The sequence below is a fragment of the Eptatretus burgeri genome, chromosome 3 (assembly GCF_056783735.1).
Source record: "Eptatretus burgeri isolate ZD-2024b chromosome 3, Ebu_testis_v1, whole genome shotgun sequence".
In the NCBI taxonomy this organism is placed as follows: Eukaryota; Metazoa; Chordata; class Myxini; order Myxiniformes; family Myxinidae; genus Eptatretus; species Eptatretus burgeri.
Window position 1 is genome coordinate 44,479,069 of NC_140963.1, and position 20,000 is coordinate 44,499,068.

The 20,000-nt window shown below is 41.8% G+C and overlaps 1 protein-coding gene across 10 annotated transcripts in view; it reads right to left on the reverse strand.

The window, feature by feature from the left end:
• LOC147029787 (putative methyltransferase-like protein 25) overlaps window positions 1–20,000 on the reverse strand; it is a 221,289-nt gene that overhangs the window by 118,238 nt on the left and 83,051 nt on the right. For 8 of the 10 annotated variants that reach the window (XR_015056087.1, XR_015056089.1, XR_015056088.1 and 5 more), the window contains exons 9-11: window positions 7,451–7,544; window positions 3,361–3,435; window positions 2,827–2,898 (exon numbers count right to left, since the gene is read on the reverse strand). Coding sequence is in view for 5 of the 10 variants with exons in the window: in XM_085873104.1 (XP_085729230.1) it covers window positions 2,827–2,898; window positions 3,361–3,435; window positions 7,451–7,544 (241 nt within the window). In the remaining 5 variants the exon portion in view is untranslated. Of the gene's footprint in view, window positions 1–2,826; window positions 2,899–3,360; window positions 3,436–7,450; window positions 7,545–20,000 lie in introns of those variants that run through there. The other 2 variants (XR_015056091.1, XR_015056090.1) reach the window with 2 other exon arrangements.

The window sequence follows — 20,000 nt, forward strand, 5'->3', positions numbered from 1 at the left end:
ATATGTCTTCCCTGGCGGGGTCATTGGAAATGGTGAGGCCAGAGGTTCAAGAAAAGGACCTTGTTCTAGTGGTTGAATATGGAAATGTAGAGGTGCATTTGTTTGACAATGCTTCCAGAAACAGGGTTAAGATGTGAGATTTTCCTGGACTTAAAGACATATATTGGCAGTGTTAGACCAGAATTATGGTCCTTTTAAAGTCAGCAGAGAGGGAAGTAACTGATGCTAGAATATCGGTGAGATGTTGAGTCGGCTGCAAAGGAGGAAAGCACATCATAAAGTCATTAAATTTAAACTATGAGCAAGACTGAACCTCGGGATATTGCAGCCACCCCATGGAGAGGGGAGGAGAGGATTATGTTGAGTGCTCCACACTGACAGTGAGTGGAAGAAAACAGCAAGCCAGGAAAGAGAGTTGTAGTCCACAGGCAGAAAGTTTGGGAAACAGTTGTCAGACCATGTTGAATGACCGAGTATGTATGGAGACACATTGCTGACCTCCGGCTTAAGATTCAGGGTCTCTATCCATTGTTGAGAGAGAAGCAGCGGCATATTCAAGTTGACCTTATCGATATTCATATTCAAGTTTGATGTCATCTCTGACTTGTGTCCTCCCCAGCAAAACAATAGTTCAATGCAAATCAAGCCAATAGCCAGTTTTAAAGGGAAGTGGAAAAAGAGAAAAGCTTTCATGTCTTTGATGTAGTCAAATTCAAAGGCCAGGAAAGGTTATCGATCAGCCGGATTCATCACACATCATGAAGGGCTCCATGTGTTTTTCAAAGCAAAAGAAAAGAGCATTATGGAGGAAGTATAACACCACATGCATAACTGGGCAACATTACATCTTACACAGCTCTGATACCTCTTTGTTCCTTGCCTCCTGCAACAAACATAATTGTGCAAATCTATATCTCCTTTGCGTTGTCTTGACCAACTAAGGCTGGGTATATAATGAAGTAGTTATCAATATTTAGAATGTCTAGTTAAGAGGAATAGAAAAGATCACCAATTATTGGTAAGTGGAATGTGACAGACACATCAACAGCATTGTCAAAGTTTTATCAAAAGCTGAGGGAGTTCCAACAAGATAGGCCAGGTTATTCGTCTCCAGGAAGGTCTCTCCATAGAGAAAATTGCAGCCAAGTTTGAAGCCAAATCAACCAATGCAGTCAAGTAGATCATTGATGGAATACAGTCAAAGTAGATCAGCTCCAATAGGACACCTAAGTAATGCATATGGATTCAAAAACATCCCAGCGACATGAGCACAACCTACGATGCAAGATCATGGTTAACCCTTTTTCCTATGGTACAAATTGCACACATTTGCGAGGCAAAACGCCACAAAAATTGCATCGGAAGTGTTATTGTTTAAGTAACTGTAGTGTAGATGCTCCTATCTGAAATAGCGAACTTCTGATATGAAGGGTTTTTTTTGCTCCCACATACCTTTACAAGACATTATACTCCAATTGCAAAGAAGGGAGGGGTCACATGACTTGTCAAATGAAGAAGAGTTCATATTTCTGAAGATTGGTACTGGGATTACTCAGATGCACCTCAACAATAGACCAATGCATGATGACAGCATAACTCAGAGAGAGCATATTCGCTTTTGACCTTTTGACCCGATGATATACAGTTAACGCCAGGTGCCTCATCTGCTACCATTCGCTTGTGGAGGTTAAAGATCCCACAATACCACAACAAAAAGAAAATTCAGGGGGGTGGGGGGAGGGGTAGGCTATTTTGTACTGACACCTCGACTAAATTCTAAATTCCTGACCAAATGCACGAGGGAAGGTGGGGGAATGGTGGAGGACAATGTGTCAGTTCCATAGTTGCACTTCCAGAAAATGAAGCAACCGGCACAGCCAGTTGCTGCAAATGTATGAATGGATATAATCAGTAATGAAAAACAAAATGACCTACATGTTTTCATTTTATTCATGTATCATATGTAAGTTCAAAGAGAATCATTAAAATAATAACTGAAAAGTGCGAACGAGATTACATCAAAATCAGGTTGAGCTCCAATTTATTCTTCCTTCCATGTGATTGGTTTAGCCACTTAACGTGCACTTGTGATATATGAGAGCCGTTGCAATTGAATACATTTGCCTCCTCCGATGTTTGTCCATCTTTGCTTACTTATTTTTCTACATCTACATGCAGTCTAACTTTACTCTTCCGATTTCAATCCCTATTTTCCAGGAAAACCATTTATATGTTTACCCACACTTATTATCGTGCTTTCGAGTGGTATACTTGGCTGCCAGCCTCATCACATTAGTATTGTCTCAACTGGTTTGGCCATTTTGATAATAAGCTTCAAGTCTGATAGCACCAAGGCTGGTATTGACGTCCAGTTATGCAAATCTAAAGTAACATCTGAACAGACTATTGTTGGGTGAAAGCCAGCATTGTCATGGTTCTAATTATTCAAATATTTTCAATGCACCAATCATTTGGCCTGATTTCTAAATGCACTCAACTGGACTACATTAGAAAGTTTAATCTTGAATTCCATCCAATACCAATTCTTACTCTATCCCACTCCCATTATAGCTTATTTTTCTGACCTCTTCTTCACTTAACCCTATTTAATTCACCATACTAGAGTTCATTATTGTGTGCAAAGTTCTTCCCAAAACCCTCATTTACGTTTAGGCTCGATCATGAACCTCGTTCCTTAATAGGAAAAGAAAAACAAACAGCTGTCTTCCCTGATAAGATAAATCAATAACAGGAATGAGATGGAGATTTTACATTTTATCGTGGCCATAAAGCAGCAAAGGTTCACTGCAGGAATGAAAGATTCACCTGTTCGAGTAGAAAAGAGAGACGATCAAGGAAGATGATGGCTTCCACACAGGGGGATAATGCTGCTTTCAGCTGCCACAGACAACAAAATATCAACAACTCGACAAACCAAAATGACTTTCTAAAACCACCACTTGATTTGAAGGCCAGAAAGGGCCAGACTCCTCTTACAAGTCCCAACAGTATATTTACGGATTAACTGTTTGGCGTTCCAGTTTCTACTGCTGGCTCATGATGTGAGAGACCAGGCTAAAATGTCATATAATAATTGGTTTGTCCTTTGTGTACCAATATCCTTGCAATTCACATGAGAGTATATACATGTCGACAATTGTATTTGCTCTAGAGGTGATTTACTTAGAAGTTCCACAATGAGGAATTAGATCATCATGAAAAAAAAAGGAAGTGACTATATATATATATATATATATATATATATATATATATATATATATATATATATATATATATATATATATATATATATATACACACATATATGCATATATCAAAAATGGCATCGATTTCACCTACCATGTTGAAGGCTTCTAGTTCATGGGCACGTGGAGCATAACTATCGTGGTATGCAGTAATGTCAGCATCTGAGATCTGCACACATGCAAGCATGCATGTCAAATTTGACCACCACCCATGGTAGCGACGATTATTATTTTCCAAAACTAAATTGAATTGAAATCACCTGCGACACCGATACGCTATGATAAACAACTCAAATATTTATGTACATCAGTGTATAAAAATGAAGTCAAGATCACAGCATTCACATCAGTTTGGTCTTACAATCGACGATGATTCATTATTGCCAAGATCAATCAATTAGTGTCAAAAACCTGAACAAAAATGCACCGACAAATAAAAGAAAATGACATATAATTTAGCTACTGTATTACCCATACCTACAATTAGCATCATGATTATAAATTTATGTTAATCAATGCGCTATAAGAAATGTTTATCTGTTGGCATCTCCAAACGTTTGAAGCAGTGGTATTCCTGTGGTCTTCGAGCATGAACTTTCACAGGCAAATGCCACTGGTGTTCCAATTAGAATGGCATCCACACAGGCCAAATGAATTCTTTACGAACAAAACAAAACTCAGCAAGAACCAGGGCAGCCTTTATAAAGGGCCGTTTGTTTGTCGAATAAGAAAAGCAAACATTAAATCTTACTATTAAATTGAAGAAGTGTTGGTCATGTGTTCAGTCTCCATTGCCATAGTGCATCAGATGCATTTAATGGAGCCTGATGTATTTTTGTGGTACAAACTCGTCATTTTGTTGTGACCTTCTCCGTTTTCATTTCTTCCAGTAAGGAATCGTACAGGGTTATCGTTGGAAACACATTGAGACGATTCCACGAGTGGAAGAAAAGAGGAACAAAGGAGTGGAGGTGAGCAAGAAGCCTGGATTTTGGAATGTAAACAGAGGTTTACTCGAAAAAATGCATGGCTCCTAATAAGGCTGGGGAGGGGCAGAGGATTAAAAGAAAAGGAAGAGATAAAACAGGGATGCCAACAACTCGCTGTGTTGAAAGAGTAGTTAGCCTTGTGCCTTGGCCTCTTAGTGGGCAAATCCAATGATGTTCAAAGCTCTGGATTCCATTTCATAACATCCAGAACTGACAGATCTGACACGAGGGTGCTATTTGTACAAGGGAGAGCAGTCCTCCAATAAGTTATGAACAAAAGCATTGTCGGCCAGGAAAAGTTCGATCTAACTTTCGAGTCCAGCTCAGAAGTGTGGTTTGCAAAATTAAAATTTGTCCAATTTTTTTTCCAGAAGAGTCCAGCTCAGAACAGCTCCAGAGAGGATTTGGCTGATGGCAAGGCCCAGGAATTCGAGAGAAAGGACTTATTCCAGGACTGAACACAGAAATAATATGTGGGTTGCACAGTTGATCCTTCCAAAGAGACACGGTGATGAGCCAATATTGTTTGGATGTTGGATCACCTGCCGATCTTCTCCAGATATGCTGTGAGGGATGCAGCTGACACCAATATGTAATTGCAATGAGGTGCCTTTCGACAATATGGAATGAACTACAAGGCAATAAAGAGGGTTTCAGAAGTTTGTGGAAGTCCTTACTTTGACTATTCTCCTGAGATTAGCTCGTCCAATCTCCTGAGATTCCAGAAGGGTGGAATCCAAATTCTCAACACTATTGCCTTCAAAACTAAGTTTGTATTTCCTAGCTCAAGGATACAATTCCAGTCTCCTTAGCATATCATGTCACCTACCATGTAAACGTACGATTTCTCATCTTGCTGACACTTCATACCTCAGTGAACCTGTAACCTTTTGTGGCTGGTTTTTTTTTTACACTGTTGGCTGTCCGATCTGCCTTTCACACTCACCCCCCCCCCAACCCAATCCCCTTTCACCCCACAGACACCTATTCCATTGGACCTCACTTTGATGGGCTTCTGTGCATCTTCTAGCTTTCCGACCTGTCCTTTGCCCATCTGCTTGTACTTAACTGTCCGTTCTTCATTGTTCCCTCACCCTCTGTTTGCACGATGATCTTCCACAAATGTTGGCCTTAATCAAAACGAGCAAAGAGCTCATCCTCATGGATGGGAGGAAGACAAAGCAGGAATTGGAGTACTGTTCATGTTTACTACAATGCCACTGTAAAACATGCAAACAAACTAAAACGGCACTTGATAGAGTGCATACCTCCACCAAGTTGAACAGTTTACATTTTGAATCCCACCGATAGGCCAGCTCTGCATCCAGACCTTAACCAAAATCTAAACAGCTTGTTCTTGTCACATACCCAACTCATCCACAACTTTTTGAAATATCGTGCTATGTATTGTTTTTGGCCCCATCTATCAATGGTGAAGAATCACTAAAAAATTAAAAAGTTCTCGGATCCGGAACTTCACCAAAATCTAAATGTTCCGAATGACGGAACATTCGTCATTCAAAATTTCTTTCTTTCTTGGGTGCGAAAGTGTTCACATTTCTTTCTTTTTTCACAATTCTCTTTATCCATTATAATTCTTGCTTTTTCTTATTTTTCATCTCTATTGCTCTATTCTCCCAGAAGTGAATTATTGCAGAAAATTTTCCGTAAGGCTCACTTGGCTGCGCCTGGATGGGTTTTTGAGGGTAGTGGAGTAGCGGCTTAAACTGAATCCGATCCAGGTTCCTCCTGATGACTCCATCTTTGCTCTTTACTTCTTCGGGTTCCTTCTTGGCCTTCCATTTCATCACACTGAGCTTTTCACAAGATCGAGGAGGGTCGACACAGACAGACCGAGACTCAGCTCAATTTGGCAACATAAAGGGAAGTTCAATCAATCGATGTAATTCACAGAATCATTGACGAACCGGGCCATCATGTGAACATTTGCGTAGTTGACTTAATGAAGGCTTTCAACCTTAATCATATCAAAGTGGTCCAAAAACTGATTGAGGTGGGGGTTAATCACATGATACTCACAACTATCTGCAGATTGTGTGATTGTTCACTAGTGGTTCGCTCCAAGGGAGTTACTTCTCACTCCTTGGATCCCAGTTGTGGAGTGCCTCAGGGGACTAAGTTAGGTCCCAATCTCTTCCTCACAATGATCAACGATGCAGCATTGATGACAAATTACAGATGGAATTATGTCGATGGTCTGACTTTAGTGGAAGTAGTTCCCAGGTCACAACAAACCACAATGCAAACGCACATTAATGCTCTCAGTGTGTGGTGTCAGTTAAATGGCATGCGACCTAAACCTGAAAAATGCAAGATCATGCAAATCAGTTTCCTGAAGCACCACCTCTCCAACCCCAAGTAACCATTGATGGTTCACCCTGACAAAGGGTGGACTCACTTACCCTTCTCAGCATCACCATCCAAGCTGACTTGAGATGGAACAGTCAAGTTTTGCAGATGGTTACACGCGCTTCACGACGGCTGTACATCCGATGCGTTTTGAAGAAAAAGGGTGTCCTTGTTTGTGACCTGGTGACTCTTCAAAATGTACATCCACCCCCGACTCAAGTTTGTTTCTCCTGTGTGGGGCTCCAGTTTCACCGAGACTCAGTGTCGAGATTGAATGAGTACAGAAGCGTACGATCCATTGCATAACAGACTGCAGTTGCAACTCGTACAAACAAAATCTTATGTCTCTTGACATCCCCCCTTTATTAGAGTGCAGACACGAACTCCTCACACAGTTTGAAACACCTCTCCTCAAATTGGAGTGTCATCGTGAAACGCTCCCTCCTATCCATCAATCTCAATCTCGTTCCTGTTTCCAATTAAGAAACTCTTTTGATGATGACTCATGATTACTGTTATTTCATACTTTCGAATGTAAACTATATGAATTTTAGTATACCTTACAATGTAAACCAAAGGAATTTCAGTCTTCAGACTGCTTTGTTTGGTGTTTTTACTTGTATAAACCAAAGTATTATTATTACACACGGACATCCATATACAAATATGCAAATACAAATTTTAAATGGCCGATGTTCGTCTGTATCTGGACTTCTCCATCCCTCAATTTAAGACAGATCTGTGACTAATATGCAGCATCGTGGTTTGCTGCCACATTAGCCAAATTTCAGAATTTGTACCCAAACTGGAATCATTATCACCCACCTGTGAGTCATCGAGCCCAAGAAGGACGAAGGCTTTTCTGCAATAGCCAAGGAATGAAGCAGTCTTGTTACAAACCTTCCCAATGTGCTGCGTACTGCAAAAACACATGGCAAAAAGAATTACCACAGCAGTAATGGTGGTAGTATAGCTTACTGTACATGCATGGGGTTCAAGAATCACCTTCTGGCTTCGTTTTGAGATTTCTTTCACAAATTACTCAACAAATAGGGGCTACGAGCTCCTAGTTTAGCCTGTTCGGTGCTCCCAAATGAGTATGTAGTTCATAACACTGGGATCCCAGAGTTCAAAATCATAGTCTGTTGATTTCACCATTGCCTATTAAGTCTCTTGTAATTCATGTCAAAGTACCCTCATGCCCATGTCCTCTACGTAGTTATTAGAATTGTTAAATTAAAGGAAAGTTACCTTGCCAGTTAGAAGCAAAACTGAGCTACAATAAGGCCTTCAATGTATTTTGCGTAAAACTTTGCGACGCTCACAATTGATAGTGCAACTGTTTTTGTGATCAGCCATGGTACAGCCAGCATGATTGAGAAATGTTTGGCAATGAGTTTATCACAATCGTCACTACAATGAAATCACAACTGAATTTTGAACTTCAAATATCATCAATGACTGACTTGATATGAAAGGTAAAATAGGGTAGAACAGCCAACAACCTGAATGATCAAAAAAGTGGAATCGAGGCATTTTGGCTTCACCACCTGCAACACCATCACCCAACTATTTCCCAACAAAGTAAGAAGCATTGTCATTTATAGCTCCATCAATCTAATGACTGTTTTTGTCACCTTTCGGTTGAGTCATTGTCTTTCAACTTTTTGCCATCACCCAAATAGCAAAGTTCAGATTGGGGTTTTTATTTTTATTTAGTTATTTATTTTAATATACACTGTCGAGGCTCATATAAGAGCTAACACTCTTCTTCTTCTTTCGGCTGCTCCCGTTAGGGGTCGCCACAGTGGATCATCCGTATGATCCGCATAGTGATTTGGCACATGTTTTACGCCGGATGCCCTTCCTGACGCAACCCTGATCACCTCTTACGACACAGGGATATGGTACACCTATTCTAACTGGGCATACACCGGGCCCAGTACACTGGTACTCACTTTGCCGACCTCGGAAGGATGACAGGCTGAGTCAACCTCCTGGTGTGTAGTAATTCAAGCGGCCAACGGGGCTTGAACTCAGGACCTTTTGGATCCCAAGGGGGTTGTGATAAGATCTTGAGCGCCCTCCGGAAATATGGGCGGGACCGACAGCAGACAGAGCGGGGAAGTGGGGGGGGGGGGTGAGGCTGGAGAGGAGAAGGCAGAAGACAGAAAGACCATCGACCCGCCTGCGGTGAGACAGTGAGAGACCCAAGGACTCAGCCTCATCGTGGAAGATGCCTTGGTTTCCACAGCGTGAAGCCGAGAAAGGTGAGAGGCGGGAGCACCAGCCCAGATGGGAAAGCAGTACTCCATCAGGCGGTGGATGAAAGCTTTGTACGTGGTCAGGAGCTCAGGTGTGCCAAGGAAGGACTTTGCACGATGGAGAATGCCGAATTGACGACTGACTCTGGAAGCCAGCTTGGAGATGTGGCTTTCCCAGGAAAGATCATGGCAGAGAGTGAGGCCCAAAAGTTTGAATGAAAGGACTTCTGGTTAGGTTAACTGCATCAACTCCATAAGGAATTCAAACAACTGTACAAACCTGTTGTGGTCAAAGAAAATGCTTGCCTGCTGTTCCTCTCATTGAACAGTATACCCAGCTGTGACGCGTCACATTAAATGCTCATTCTCATTAAAATGCTCAACTGATTCAGCACTCTGCCATTCACCCAATTTTCAGTTTGCCTGCTCACCCACAAGATATTACCTTGAACAGAATGAGTTCAGTGCTCTGCACAGTCCAAGTATTGGTATGATGAGAACTTAGTTTGTGAAATCAGTATTAGTCAAGGATGGAAGATGGCATTGGAAGACTCATGCTAAATAAAGGAAGAGCTGTAAGATATAGAAAATAGAGCGATTTAAATGAGAGAAAAAAATATGGAGAGTGGAAGGTTAATGGACTAGAAATGGATGGCATGCACAGAAAAGTCAAGGACCATTGAACAAAAGTGGACAGAGAGAGAAATAAAGCATTGATTCTTGAGACATATGAAGAAATCCTTCAGCTTACTGAGTATCTGATTCAATGACCATCATATCATCAGCGAGACAGCCAAACAAGGAGGAGGAGGAAATGGGGGTGAGATATGAGAGAGACAGAGAGACAGAGAGACAGAATTGTATCTTTTCATTATAAAAATAGAAAAGAAAGCCCCCAAATGGGAGTCACATTTTCATTTCAGAAAAAGAAAGAAAAATAGAAAACCAAGAAACAATTTCTGAAGAAAGGAAAGGATGAATCAGGTGGATTATATACAAAACATTTCACAAAAGGATAAACATTCCTCTCGGACTTTACAAATAACTTCCTTTATACACCATTTTGATTCGAACTGCGGTAATCTTCCAGTTACTGAAAAGAAAGCAAAATACAATTCAACATGACTTATTACAAGATTTTGAACAAAAACAAAGCATCTTCATCATTTACTCCAACACCATCAAGTTTTCTTTTCCTTGACTTATATACTGCCATATTTGCCTGAGCAAGCAGGAAATTGGCTAACACAGCATTGGAATTTTTGTGTAGGATATCCAATCCGTAGATGAACACACAAGTGTTAAAAATAAAACCAAACCTCACAAAACAATTCCGAAGTAAAATAAATAAAGGTGCCAACCGTTGGCATTCAATATAGATGTGAAAAGGGTTTTCAGATTTCTTACAAAAAGGACATTCATCTACAAGCAGATTTGAAAAACGGTGCAACAAGTGATTATAAGGAAGGATCCAGTGTACCAGTCTCCATTGGAGGTCACCATGTCATGGTGGTACAGGAGGGTGAGAAAAACCTTTCCAGTTAGGAAAATAAGGGGGAGAATAAGGGAAGAGGTCTCTCCATCGAACCCTCTGCTGTGTTATTTGCCGTTGTGAAAGAAATTTTACACAACCCAAATAAAGGTCTTTTTGTTTGGGAAGGCCATTGAAGCCAACGTTAAAAGGGGTACAAGGAAGAGAGCTGGCAAGATAAAAAACACAAACGAGTTCAGGAAAGGTGGAGAGAGAAGGTATTCGATGTGTATTTTGTTCATTGCTTTGCCGGTCCTGTGCTCCCAAGCAGGTGCAAGCTGTGTGTATGTCCAAAGCACACGACATAATATGCGTGCCACGATTCGAGAGGATCGCACACCAACTAGGCTTGCCAATGCATCAGCTCCGATCCAGCTGCCGTTTGGGCTGAGAAGGTCTGCGACAGATTTTACGCCCTTGTCGGTAAAGCGTTGAATAAAACACCTATCAGCAGGCATATCATGGAAAAGGGAGTTGGAGAACAAAGGTTCTTCCAGAAACATCTGTTTCATGTAAGAATGTGTAGTTCTTGTTATTGTCAGAGCTTGCCACGCATTTAGCATGCTCCGATAGAAACCAGAGAGGGGAGATGTGTCAATTTCGGAAAGGTACATCAGGAAAAGAGAGTGGTCATAGCCTAGCCTCTCAGCCTGTTGCCAAAGGTGACGAGCGACGTTGACCCATGACGAAAGGCCATTAGCCGGCTCTTTATATCGACAAGGCCTTAGCCTCCAACGGTCAGTGGTAAACTAAGGACCCCAGGTCACAGCCAGTGTTTTCCGTCCCAGAAACAGGACACTAAGCACTTCTGGAGCTGTTGAAGCAACACCGCTGGAGGATGCAGCACGAAGAACCTGTGCCATAAGGTAAAGGCCACCAGTGTGTTGATGACCAAGACCCTTCCACGATATGACAGGTGTGTGATCAGACCTTTCCATTTTTGCAGTTTACCCTCAACAAACTCGAGCAGACCAGTTTAATTATTTGCTACTATGGTATTATTACTGAAGAACACTCCAAGGTATTTCACACCATCATTGGCCCATGACAGTGGAGCAGGAAGTCTTGGCGCCAAGTAGCACAACGGACCGAGCCAAAGGGTGCTCGTTTTGTTCCAATTTACTTTGGCTGAAGAAGCCTTTTCGAATAAGAATAAACAATAATGAACGACGTTAATGTCATTGATATCTTGCACGAATACACACACGTCATCGGCGTATGCCAGTACCTTGATGGGCCGTTCAAGCTGGGACAAACTAACACCTGTTAGTCTACAGCGCAAAGAAACTAGTAGGGGTTCGATGGAGAGAGATAGCATAAAGCAACCCAGAAAGAGGGCAACCTTGTCTAATTCCCCTGTTAACAGACAAAGGTGCAACAAAGTTCATTGTTTATCTTAAGCACACTAGAAATATTATTGTATAGTATTTTAATATAAGAGATAAAGGTCGAACCAAGTCCAAACCGCCCAAGTACTTCGAAAAGGTACTGATGGTCAACACGGTCAAAGGCTTTCTCTTGATCAAGGAGAAGAAGTCCTAAATCTTTCGGGTTTTCCTTGCACAGTTCAATGATGTCTCTCACAAGGGAGATGTTGTCATGGATGGAACGTTTTGGGACACAGTAACATTGGTCTTCCTTCAACGAGGATAAATGAGGAGTAAGTCGCAATGCCAGGGCTTTTGAAAATATCTTGTAGTCCGTACATAATAGGGAGATAGGACGCCAATTTTCAATACACAACAAGTCTCCCTTTTTGGGATGAGGGTAAGAAGAGCTCGTCGGCAACTCTGAGTAGCTCTCCAAGCTGGCAGCTTGCGTTCAAGGTGTTAATGAGTTCTGAACCAAATAAGTGCGAAAACTTCTTGTAAAATTCGGTTGTAAGTCCATACAATCCAGGTGCTTTCCCAATGGCAAGGCCGTGCAGGGCAGTGCCAAGTTCATCCAAGGTGATGAGTCTTTCCAGTTGGGAACGCCCATCTTCACACAACACTGGCAGGCCTACGGAGATCGAGGCGACACTGACAGGATTCATTTTCTGATTGTGTAAAGGTAATGGATGAATCTGCAAGTCACAGCTGAGAAAGCTGCTTACTGGGAAGACGTTTCTCCAGGAAAATAAGTACTTGGTTGGTACGTCTGCCTCATTCAGGTGTCGCACCCTCATCCAAACTAAGGAACCACGTGCATTCTTCTCGGATATTTCCTTTAATAAGGACTGTTTTTCAGTTAAGGTTTTTTGTATGTTACTATTATTTTGTCTGATGACCCGTTGGAGATGTAAAATCTCTAATTGTAATAATTTTTTTTACTTCATGGTCAGCGCTTGTTTGGAAAAAACTGATACTGTTGACAGAAACCTTTAATTTGGGTTTTTACTAAATCCCACCATATCAGCAGGTTAACGGAACAGCTTAACTTCTGTTCTAGGAGAGCCGTCCAGAAGGATTCAAAAGCCTGAATGAAGTTGAGGTTTTCTAGTAAACTGTTATTGAATTTCCAGTGAGAGCTCGCTGGACATGGTTTAGAGAGTTGAATAAAGACTCGAGCTAAGGAATGGTCGGAGAAACCAGAAGGCACGATATCGGATTTATAAACTCCATGTAATAAATGAGAATTTACATAGATGCGATCAAGCCTCGCAAGTGAGATGTGGTTGTTTAAACAACGACACCATGTATAAGACCGATCAGAAGGGTGCTGCACGTGCCAAATATCATGAACATTGTATTTCACAATGATGTTTGCAAAAAGTTTTGCGGTACATGGTTGGGGTTCCGGCCCGTTCCGGCCAAATGAAGCATTAACAGTACAGTTAAAATCGCCACCAATAATTAGACAAGTCTGCAAATCCAGTGTTTGCAGGAATTTTCTCAGTTCGGCAAAAAAGGAGATCCGCTCGTCATTTTTGCTTGGAGCGTACACATTGAGAATTGTGAACTTGACCTGATTGATTGAGAAGGTCACAGAGGAAAGGTGTCCATCAAAAATATTCATAAATTTAAGGCAGGACGGATAGAAATGTTTCCCTAAGACAAACATGATGCCTGCCTTCGACGAGGAGTTGTTACTAAACAAACATTCCTTGTCCATAAATAGTCGCCACTGAGCCTGAACTGATCGGACAGCATGGGTCTCTTGTAACAAAGCTATGTCAAGACCGTTGACCTCCACCAGCTGTTTAATTTAGATCTTGTGGAATGGACTTCCTACCACCATTAACAATTATCGTTCCAATCTTGAAACTGGACATGAGGAAAATAATAGCTTCTAAGAATAAGATCAGAAGTGGGATAATTGATTAGAATCCCTTTTTGCCTTGGTGATCAATTTTTTTAAGCGGTGACAGTGTGTCTGGTGGAAACCGAATAAGTCAAGCTTACGTACAATAGCCTGAGCACACGCAGACGATGCCATGTTTTCGTGTTAATGCTTCAAATGCCGAATAACGGGAATATGAAGTCATATTTAGGAAGGGGGAGGAGGGGTGATTGGTCTCGTGCAGTAATTAAATACGAGCTGAGACAGGTTTCCAAAGGACATAAACACAGCTACAGTGAGGAAAAAAAAACGATCAGTTGAAGGGCCGGGATGGGCCGCCAACTAAAAGCTATCCACAAAGAAGCTGTGGGCTCTTTCTCTCTCTATCTCAGGGAAAAAGTAAGCTAGGAGGGGAAAGGGGAGGGAGGGGAGGGGATGGGTAGAGATGAACCGAAGGACAAACCGCGAAATAACAAGGACAGATGGGTGGGGTGGCGTGGGGTGACGATGGCGCGAAGGAATCCCGAAGCGCGAGGTCTAACAAAGAGGGGAGGGTGGGGGCACAAATAACGATGCGTAGAAGGAAACAAAGGAAAAGAGGTGAAAAAACGATGTGAAAAAAACAGGGCAGATCACAGCTCACCCAAAGCACACAGCCACCATGACACTACAGACAGACACAGACACAGACACAGACAGAATTTGAATTACGTTTATTTGATCCACACAAAAAGTTGAAAAAAAGAAGAAGAAAGGACACAAAAACACACGAGAAGAAAGAAAGAAATAAAAGTCAAATTTTTACCCCGTGGGGTGGACCAAACGCTGCTCGCGTTCTCTCTTTTCTTGTGTACAGTTCATTTGAGCGTCTATTTCTCCATTATTCGTGAACAGAATTCGATGAAAATTGACAGGCATATACTAGACACATATGCGCAGGCATTAACTGAGCCCAAAGTGCGATTGCGGCCCTTCGGGCCAAGGAACGGCCCATTTTCTTAAAATTATTTCTCGGTTATTAGTGAACGGAACCAAACCAACCTTGACAGGCATGTTCTAGAGATCATTCCCCAGGCATTAACTGAGCCCAAAGTGCGATTGCGGCCCTTCAGGCCAAGGAACGGTCATTTCAGACAATTTTCTTAAAATTATTGCTCGGTTATTAGTGAACGGAACTGAACCAAACTTGACAGGTATATTCTAGAGACCATTCCCCAAGCAGTAACTGAGCCCAAAATGCGATTCCAGCCCTTTGAGCCGAGAAACGGCCCTTTCGACCCTTTTTCTTAAAATTGTTATTAAAAAAAAATGCGCTGGGTGATGCCCAACGCAAAATTTAATCGCAAATGATAATATGAAACTAGCCTCACTCTTGTGAGGTGTTCTGTTTTTTTTTTTCTGATACGATGAAAATCTTACCAGATTTCAAAAGTATCTGTCGTCCATGCTATCTCTCATCTGAGAGTTGTATGAATGAACTCCCATGGGGTATGTTTGCAATTCGAACTTGTTCCATAAAACATCATAAGAAAACAAATTCTACTTTATCCACAAAGCACAAAACTTTGCCACAACATCATTTTGTCTCAAAAACTTTAACATTCTCCCTACTTAAGTAATAGTCAATTTCTAGCCGAAGTCTTGCTGCCACAAACCCTCTGAAAATCGGTATGACGTCGGACCTGGAACCATTGTCAATTTTAGTTTTCCTTGATATATATGCAGTATAGCATATTTCACAGCAGCAACCAGAAAATTGAGAACACCAGAATCGCTGCAAGAGGGCTTGAAAGGCTCCCCAAACACAAACATGTGATGTGAAAGGAAAGGACATTTTACGAGAAAAAAAAATGTAAAAGTAAGGAGAAGAGAGATTTTAATCTTTTGCATTGCACGTAAGCATGGAATAGATCCTCCTTGTGCTCACAGAAGGGACAAGTAACTTGTACTGAGCTATTGAAATGGTGCACGAGAGTGTTGGAAGGGAGAGCCCAATGTGTTAATCTCCATTAAACGTCTGCCAATAGGCCGTAGATAGGTAAAGTATACATCACAGGCCACAGTGGCCTGATATACATCCGGCCTCTAGCCGTTCTGACCATATTGCTATACGTGTTGATGCTGCTTGTCTTTGTCTGGAGAGGTCATGGATCCCAGACTTAGTGACCAAGTGAAAGGTGGGGATATTGTCACTGTTTAACTGAAATGGGGGGAGCACCCTAATTTCGGGAAAAGCCAGCCGAAAATCCTCCACAATACCGGCACCTTCCAGCCAATATTTAGCAGTCTAAATTTCCTAACCACAATTCGGTATACAAGTCGAATATATCTGCACCCATGGCTTGTCACAAGTGACCCAGTCGATCTCCACCAAGACCCAGATGAATCCCTGAGATCACACACCATAATGACTCGTCTTTGTATAAATTTCTTGACCAAGACCTTGCTAAGAGGAATCCCTGGGAGAAAATGGTTGCAGAATAAAAGGTTCCTGCAGGAACATTCGGGAATTGTAAGAAGCTTCAATTAACTGGTGGACACCAAAGCCCTCCAAGCATCCAGCAAGCTTTGGTAAAAACCCGGGAGTGCGCCAAATTGAATCCGTTCTCAATCCATCAGGAGAATTTGCCGGTCATACAGTAATCTGTTGGCCTGTTGCAACAAAAAAGAAGTGCAAAGGGACGCCATGGCAGCCGTTCAGTGAACAGCAATTTATGCAGAGATTGCAGACGAAAGGCCATGACTCGGCCGGTGATGTGCACAACACCTTGGCCACCCTCTTTCCGGGGGCGGTGCAGTACAGCAGGCCGAAGCCAATGGTCGCCACTCCAAAATAATTTAACCATAGCTCGCTGGATGGCAAGTATTAGTTCTTTGGTTGGCTGCAAAGCAATAACTTTGTGCCATAACCTAGCTGCTATTAGGTTGTTGATGACAAGACTGCGTCTTCTGCTGGACAGAGATCTGCATAGTCCTTCCCATGTTTTTAAACGACATATAATCTGTTCTAACACACCTTCCCAATTTTTCAATTCCATCTTCGGATTACCAAAGATAAACTCTGAGGTATTTAACCCCATCAAATCTCCATGCTATGTTCTCTGGGAGTCAAGGTGGCGGTATTGAGGAAAGATTTTTACGACTGCAACATAGGGCTGCACTTTTGCTCCAATTTACCTCGCTCGAGGAGGCTGTGGATAAATTTTTCAAACATCGTCGCAAAACTTATACACTATTTGGGAACCTAATTGAAACGCAAACATCATCAGCAGTTAAGCAGTCAGCACAAATTTTGGACCGTTTACGCCCTCCTCATCCTGGGGCATTTGCCGCCTGATAGAGGACAAGAGTGGTTCAAGGGCGATTGCGTACAACAGCTCCGAAAGAGGACAGCCTTGATGAATACCTCGTCAAAATGGAAAGTGAGAGCATAACCTGTTAACTTTCAGCATGCAGTAAGTATCAGTGGACAAAAGTTTCACATAGGAGATGAAATATTCTCCAAAACCATTAAGGACAGAAAAAAAAAGGTATTTATGGTCAACACAATCTCAATAAACAATAGCCCATAATTATCATGCAAGTAGTTGTCACAAGAAAGACTATCTCTTACCAGAAAAATGTTATCATGAATAGACCTTCCCGGTACACAATAAGTCTGGTCTGGGTGTAGAACAGAACCAACTACAACTTTCACACGATTTGCAAGAACCTTCGCGAAAATCTTTTAATCAGCACACAATAATGACGCAGGCTGCCAGTTTTCAATGATTTGAAGATCCCCGGTTTTGGGTAGTAGACACACAACTGCTCTCCGACATGACAATGGAAACTCTCCAACGTGGATGCTTTCCTCGAGGACATATAACAACTTGGGTCCAACAAGCTTCTAAAAAGTCTTTTAAAATTCTCCGGGTAGGCCATCAATCCCAGGGGCCTTTCCATCTTTTAAGCTTTGCATGGCTGCTTCAAGATCCTCGGCCAAGATTGAAGAGTCAAGCACTTGTCGCTGGTCCTCTCCAACTTTGGGAAGTCCAGCAATCAGTTCCTGTATCTTGTCATTATCCACACTAGTAGGGGAGTAAAGGTTGGAGTAAAAATCTTTTAAGACACCCCTTACTCCTTGCTGAGAGGTCTTTAAGGTCCCATTTGAAGTGAGTCGGCCATGGATTTGTTGTAACTTTTTTGTGGAGTTCTCCAAGTTGAATAACTCTTTGTTTGGCATATCCAATGTCAGGTTACTCATCTGCATTCATACCAGGGTACCCATTTCCCTTTGCTTAACCATCTCAGCGAGCAATGTTCTTTTTGCCCATAGCAACTTATCTCGTGTGTCCTTTCCAGCATCGTCTTTATTTTGCTCTCGGGAAACAATTTCAGACTTTCACATATCAATCGAGTGATATTGCATCTTAGTGGTGTATAGACTATATTTCTGGCAGAAAGATTGTATTTGGGATTTTGCAATGTCCCACCATAACTGGGGGTTAGCAGGCTCAGGCTTGGAGTGGCAAATTTTTTCCCATACAGCCTTGAAACAATCCTTAAATTTTTTGTCACTTAGAAGGCGAGAGTCCAATATGCACTACCACATGATGACAAGGGTAATTTGAAGGACAACATGACGCAGCTATGGTCTGTGAAACCAGTTGATAGAATTTTGGATGAAGTCACAACATTTAACATATGCTTATTAACATATATTTTATCAAGTCTTGCCCTTGATATAAAGCCATCCTGACATCTGCACCATGTAAGCTACACAAACATGGGTGTTGTAGTCACCACAAATCATTGAAACAATATTTATTAACGATATTCTCCAACCCCGAAGAGGAGGCTGCATGAGGTTTATGCCCATTCCTATCAACTTTTGGGTGAATTGTACAATTAAAATCTCCAGCAAAGCAAATAAATGAGGATGAGTCCTGGTCTTTAATGAAATCTTGCAGTGTTTGAAAGAAAATTTTCCTTTCTATAGGATCATTTGGAGTAGAAACATTCACTACCACTATTTTTGGGCATTACACAGAAACTCTTCCGACATGAGGTTTCCTTCACATATTTCTTTGAATGAAACCTGCTGCGCAGAAAACTTGTGGCTTAAACAAATAGCTACACCGGCCTTGGGTGTAGGAAACCCGCTTAAGAACCACTGCTCTCTAAAAAGTTTTCCCGACCCAGCTGTGAAGGTGTTTGTGGCATGGGCCTCCTGCAATAGGATAATATCAGCTGTATTTTCTCTAAGGTTTGGATCATTTGAATTCACCGTAATGGGGCTCGACCCCCATTAATATTCAGAGTTGCAACCTGTAGTTCTGCCATTGGAGAAACGAGGCACTTAAAAGACCTTCCACCTGCAATTCTCTGTTTACTTTCGTCACAGCTTTCCTGAGATGCTGAAATTGAGGTTCAAAAAGTTATGCTAAGTAATTCCTTTGTATCATCTCCTTTGCAATCACAATGAAAGCCTTGCTATCAGGAAAATAGTCTTTAATTTGGACATTGCATTGCCTTAAGGTTTCACTCAAGAAAATAACATCTTCCTTACATATTGTAGTGCGTTTACATTTCTCCTGCAATGCGCCTGAAGTTTCACTTGAGGAGGAAGACAACCCACCAGAAACTACACCTGTGTCATGTAATTGTAATCGAGTTACTGATTCCTCTTCTTTAACAGAACCAGTACATTTGTCCTGTTGGCATTTCACAGAAAGCTCTGCCCTGTCGTTGCGATCCGTTTTTATTCCGTTATCCTTTTTATCGTTGTTTGTCCTACACTGATTATTGTCCTCAAGTGTAGGTCTATCTGCCTCATGTATACGAACGTTGTTAGGAGTTTTATCTCCTTCAACATGAGCAAGTGGTGGAGCCTCATTTCCAACCAGCACCTTACCGCTTTGCTCATCTTGTGAAGGCTTATCAAGATTACTCTCTCTTTTTACCACTAAAACTTTGCCACCCTTAATTCCATCTTCAGTGCTTATGCAGGAATGTTTCAAAACCCTCTTTGAAACAGTATCCATAACTTGTTCCTCAACACTGAAAACTCCTTCTGAAGCTTGCAGTCGCTCTCCCGTTTTGACTTGGTCACAATCAGTACCATCTTTGGTCACCCCTGAGCATCTTGGTGTGAGTCCTTTTTAGCCGCGTCGCGTTGCCAACGATGGCTCTAAGAGAGCTCCGCGTTGTTATTCTTCTTCTTCTTCTGGTGAAGACAAAACCTTTATGACGTGGCTCTTGGACACATTTGTCCTTGTTCTATAGGTGACTCACTCACAGAGTCTACCAGAACAGCCGCGAATGGAAGGGGCGATCC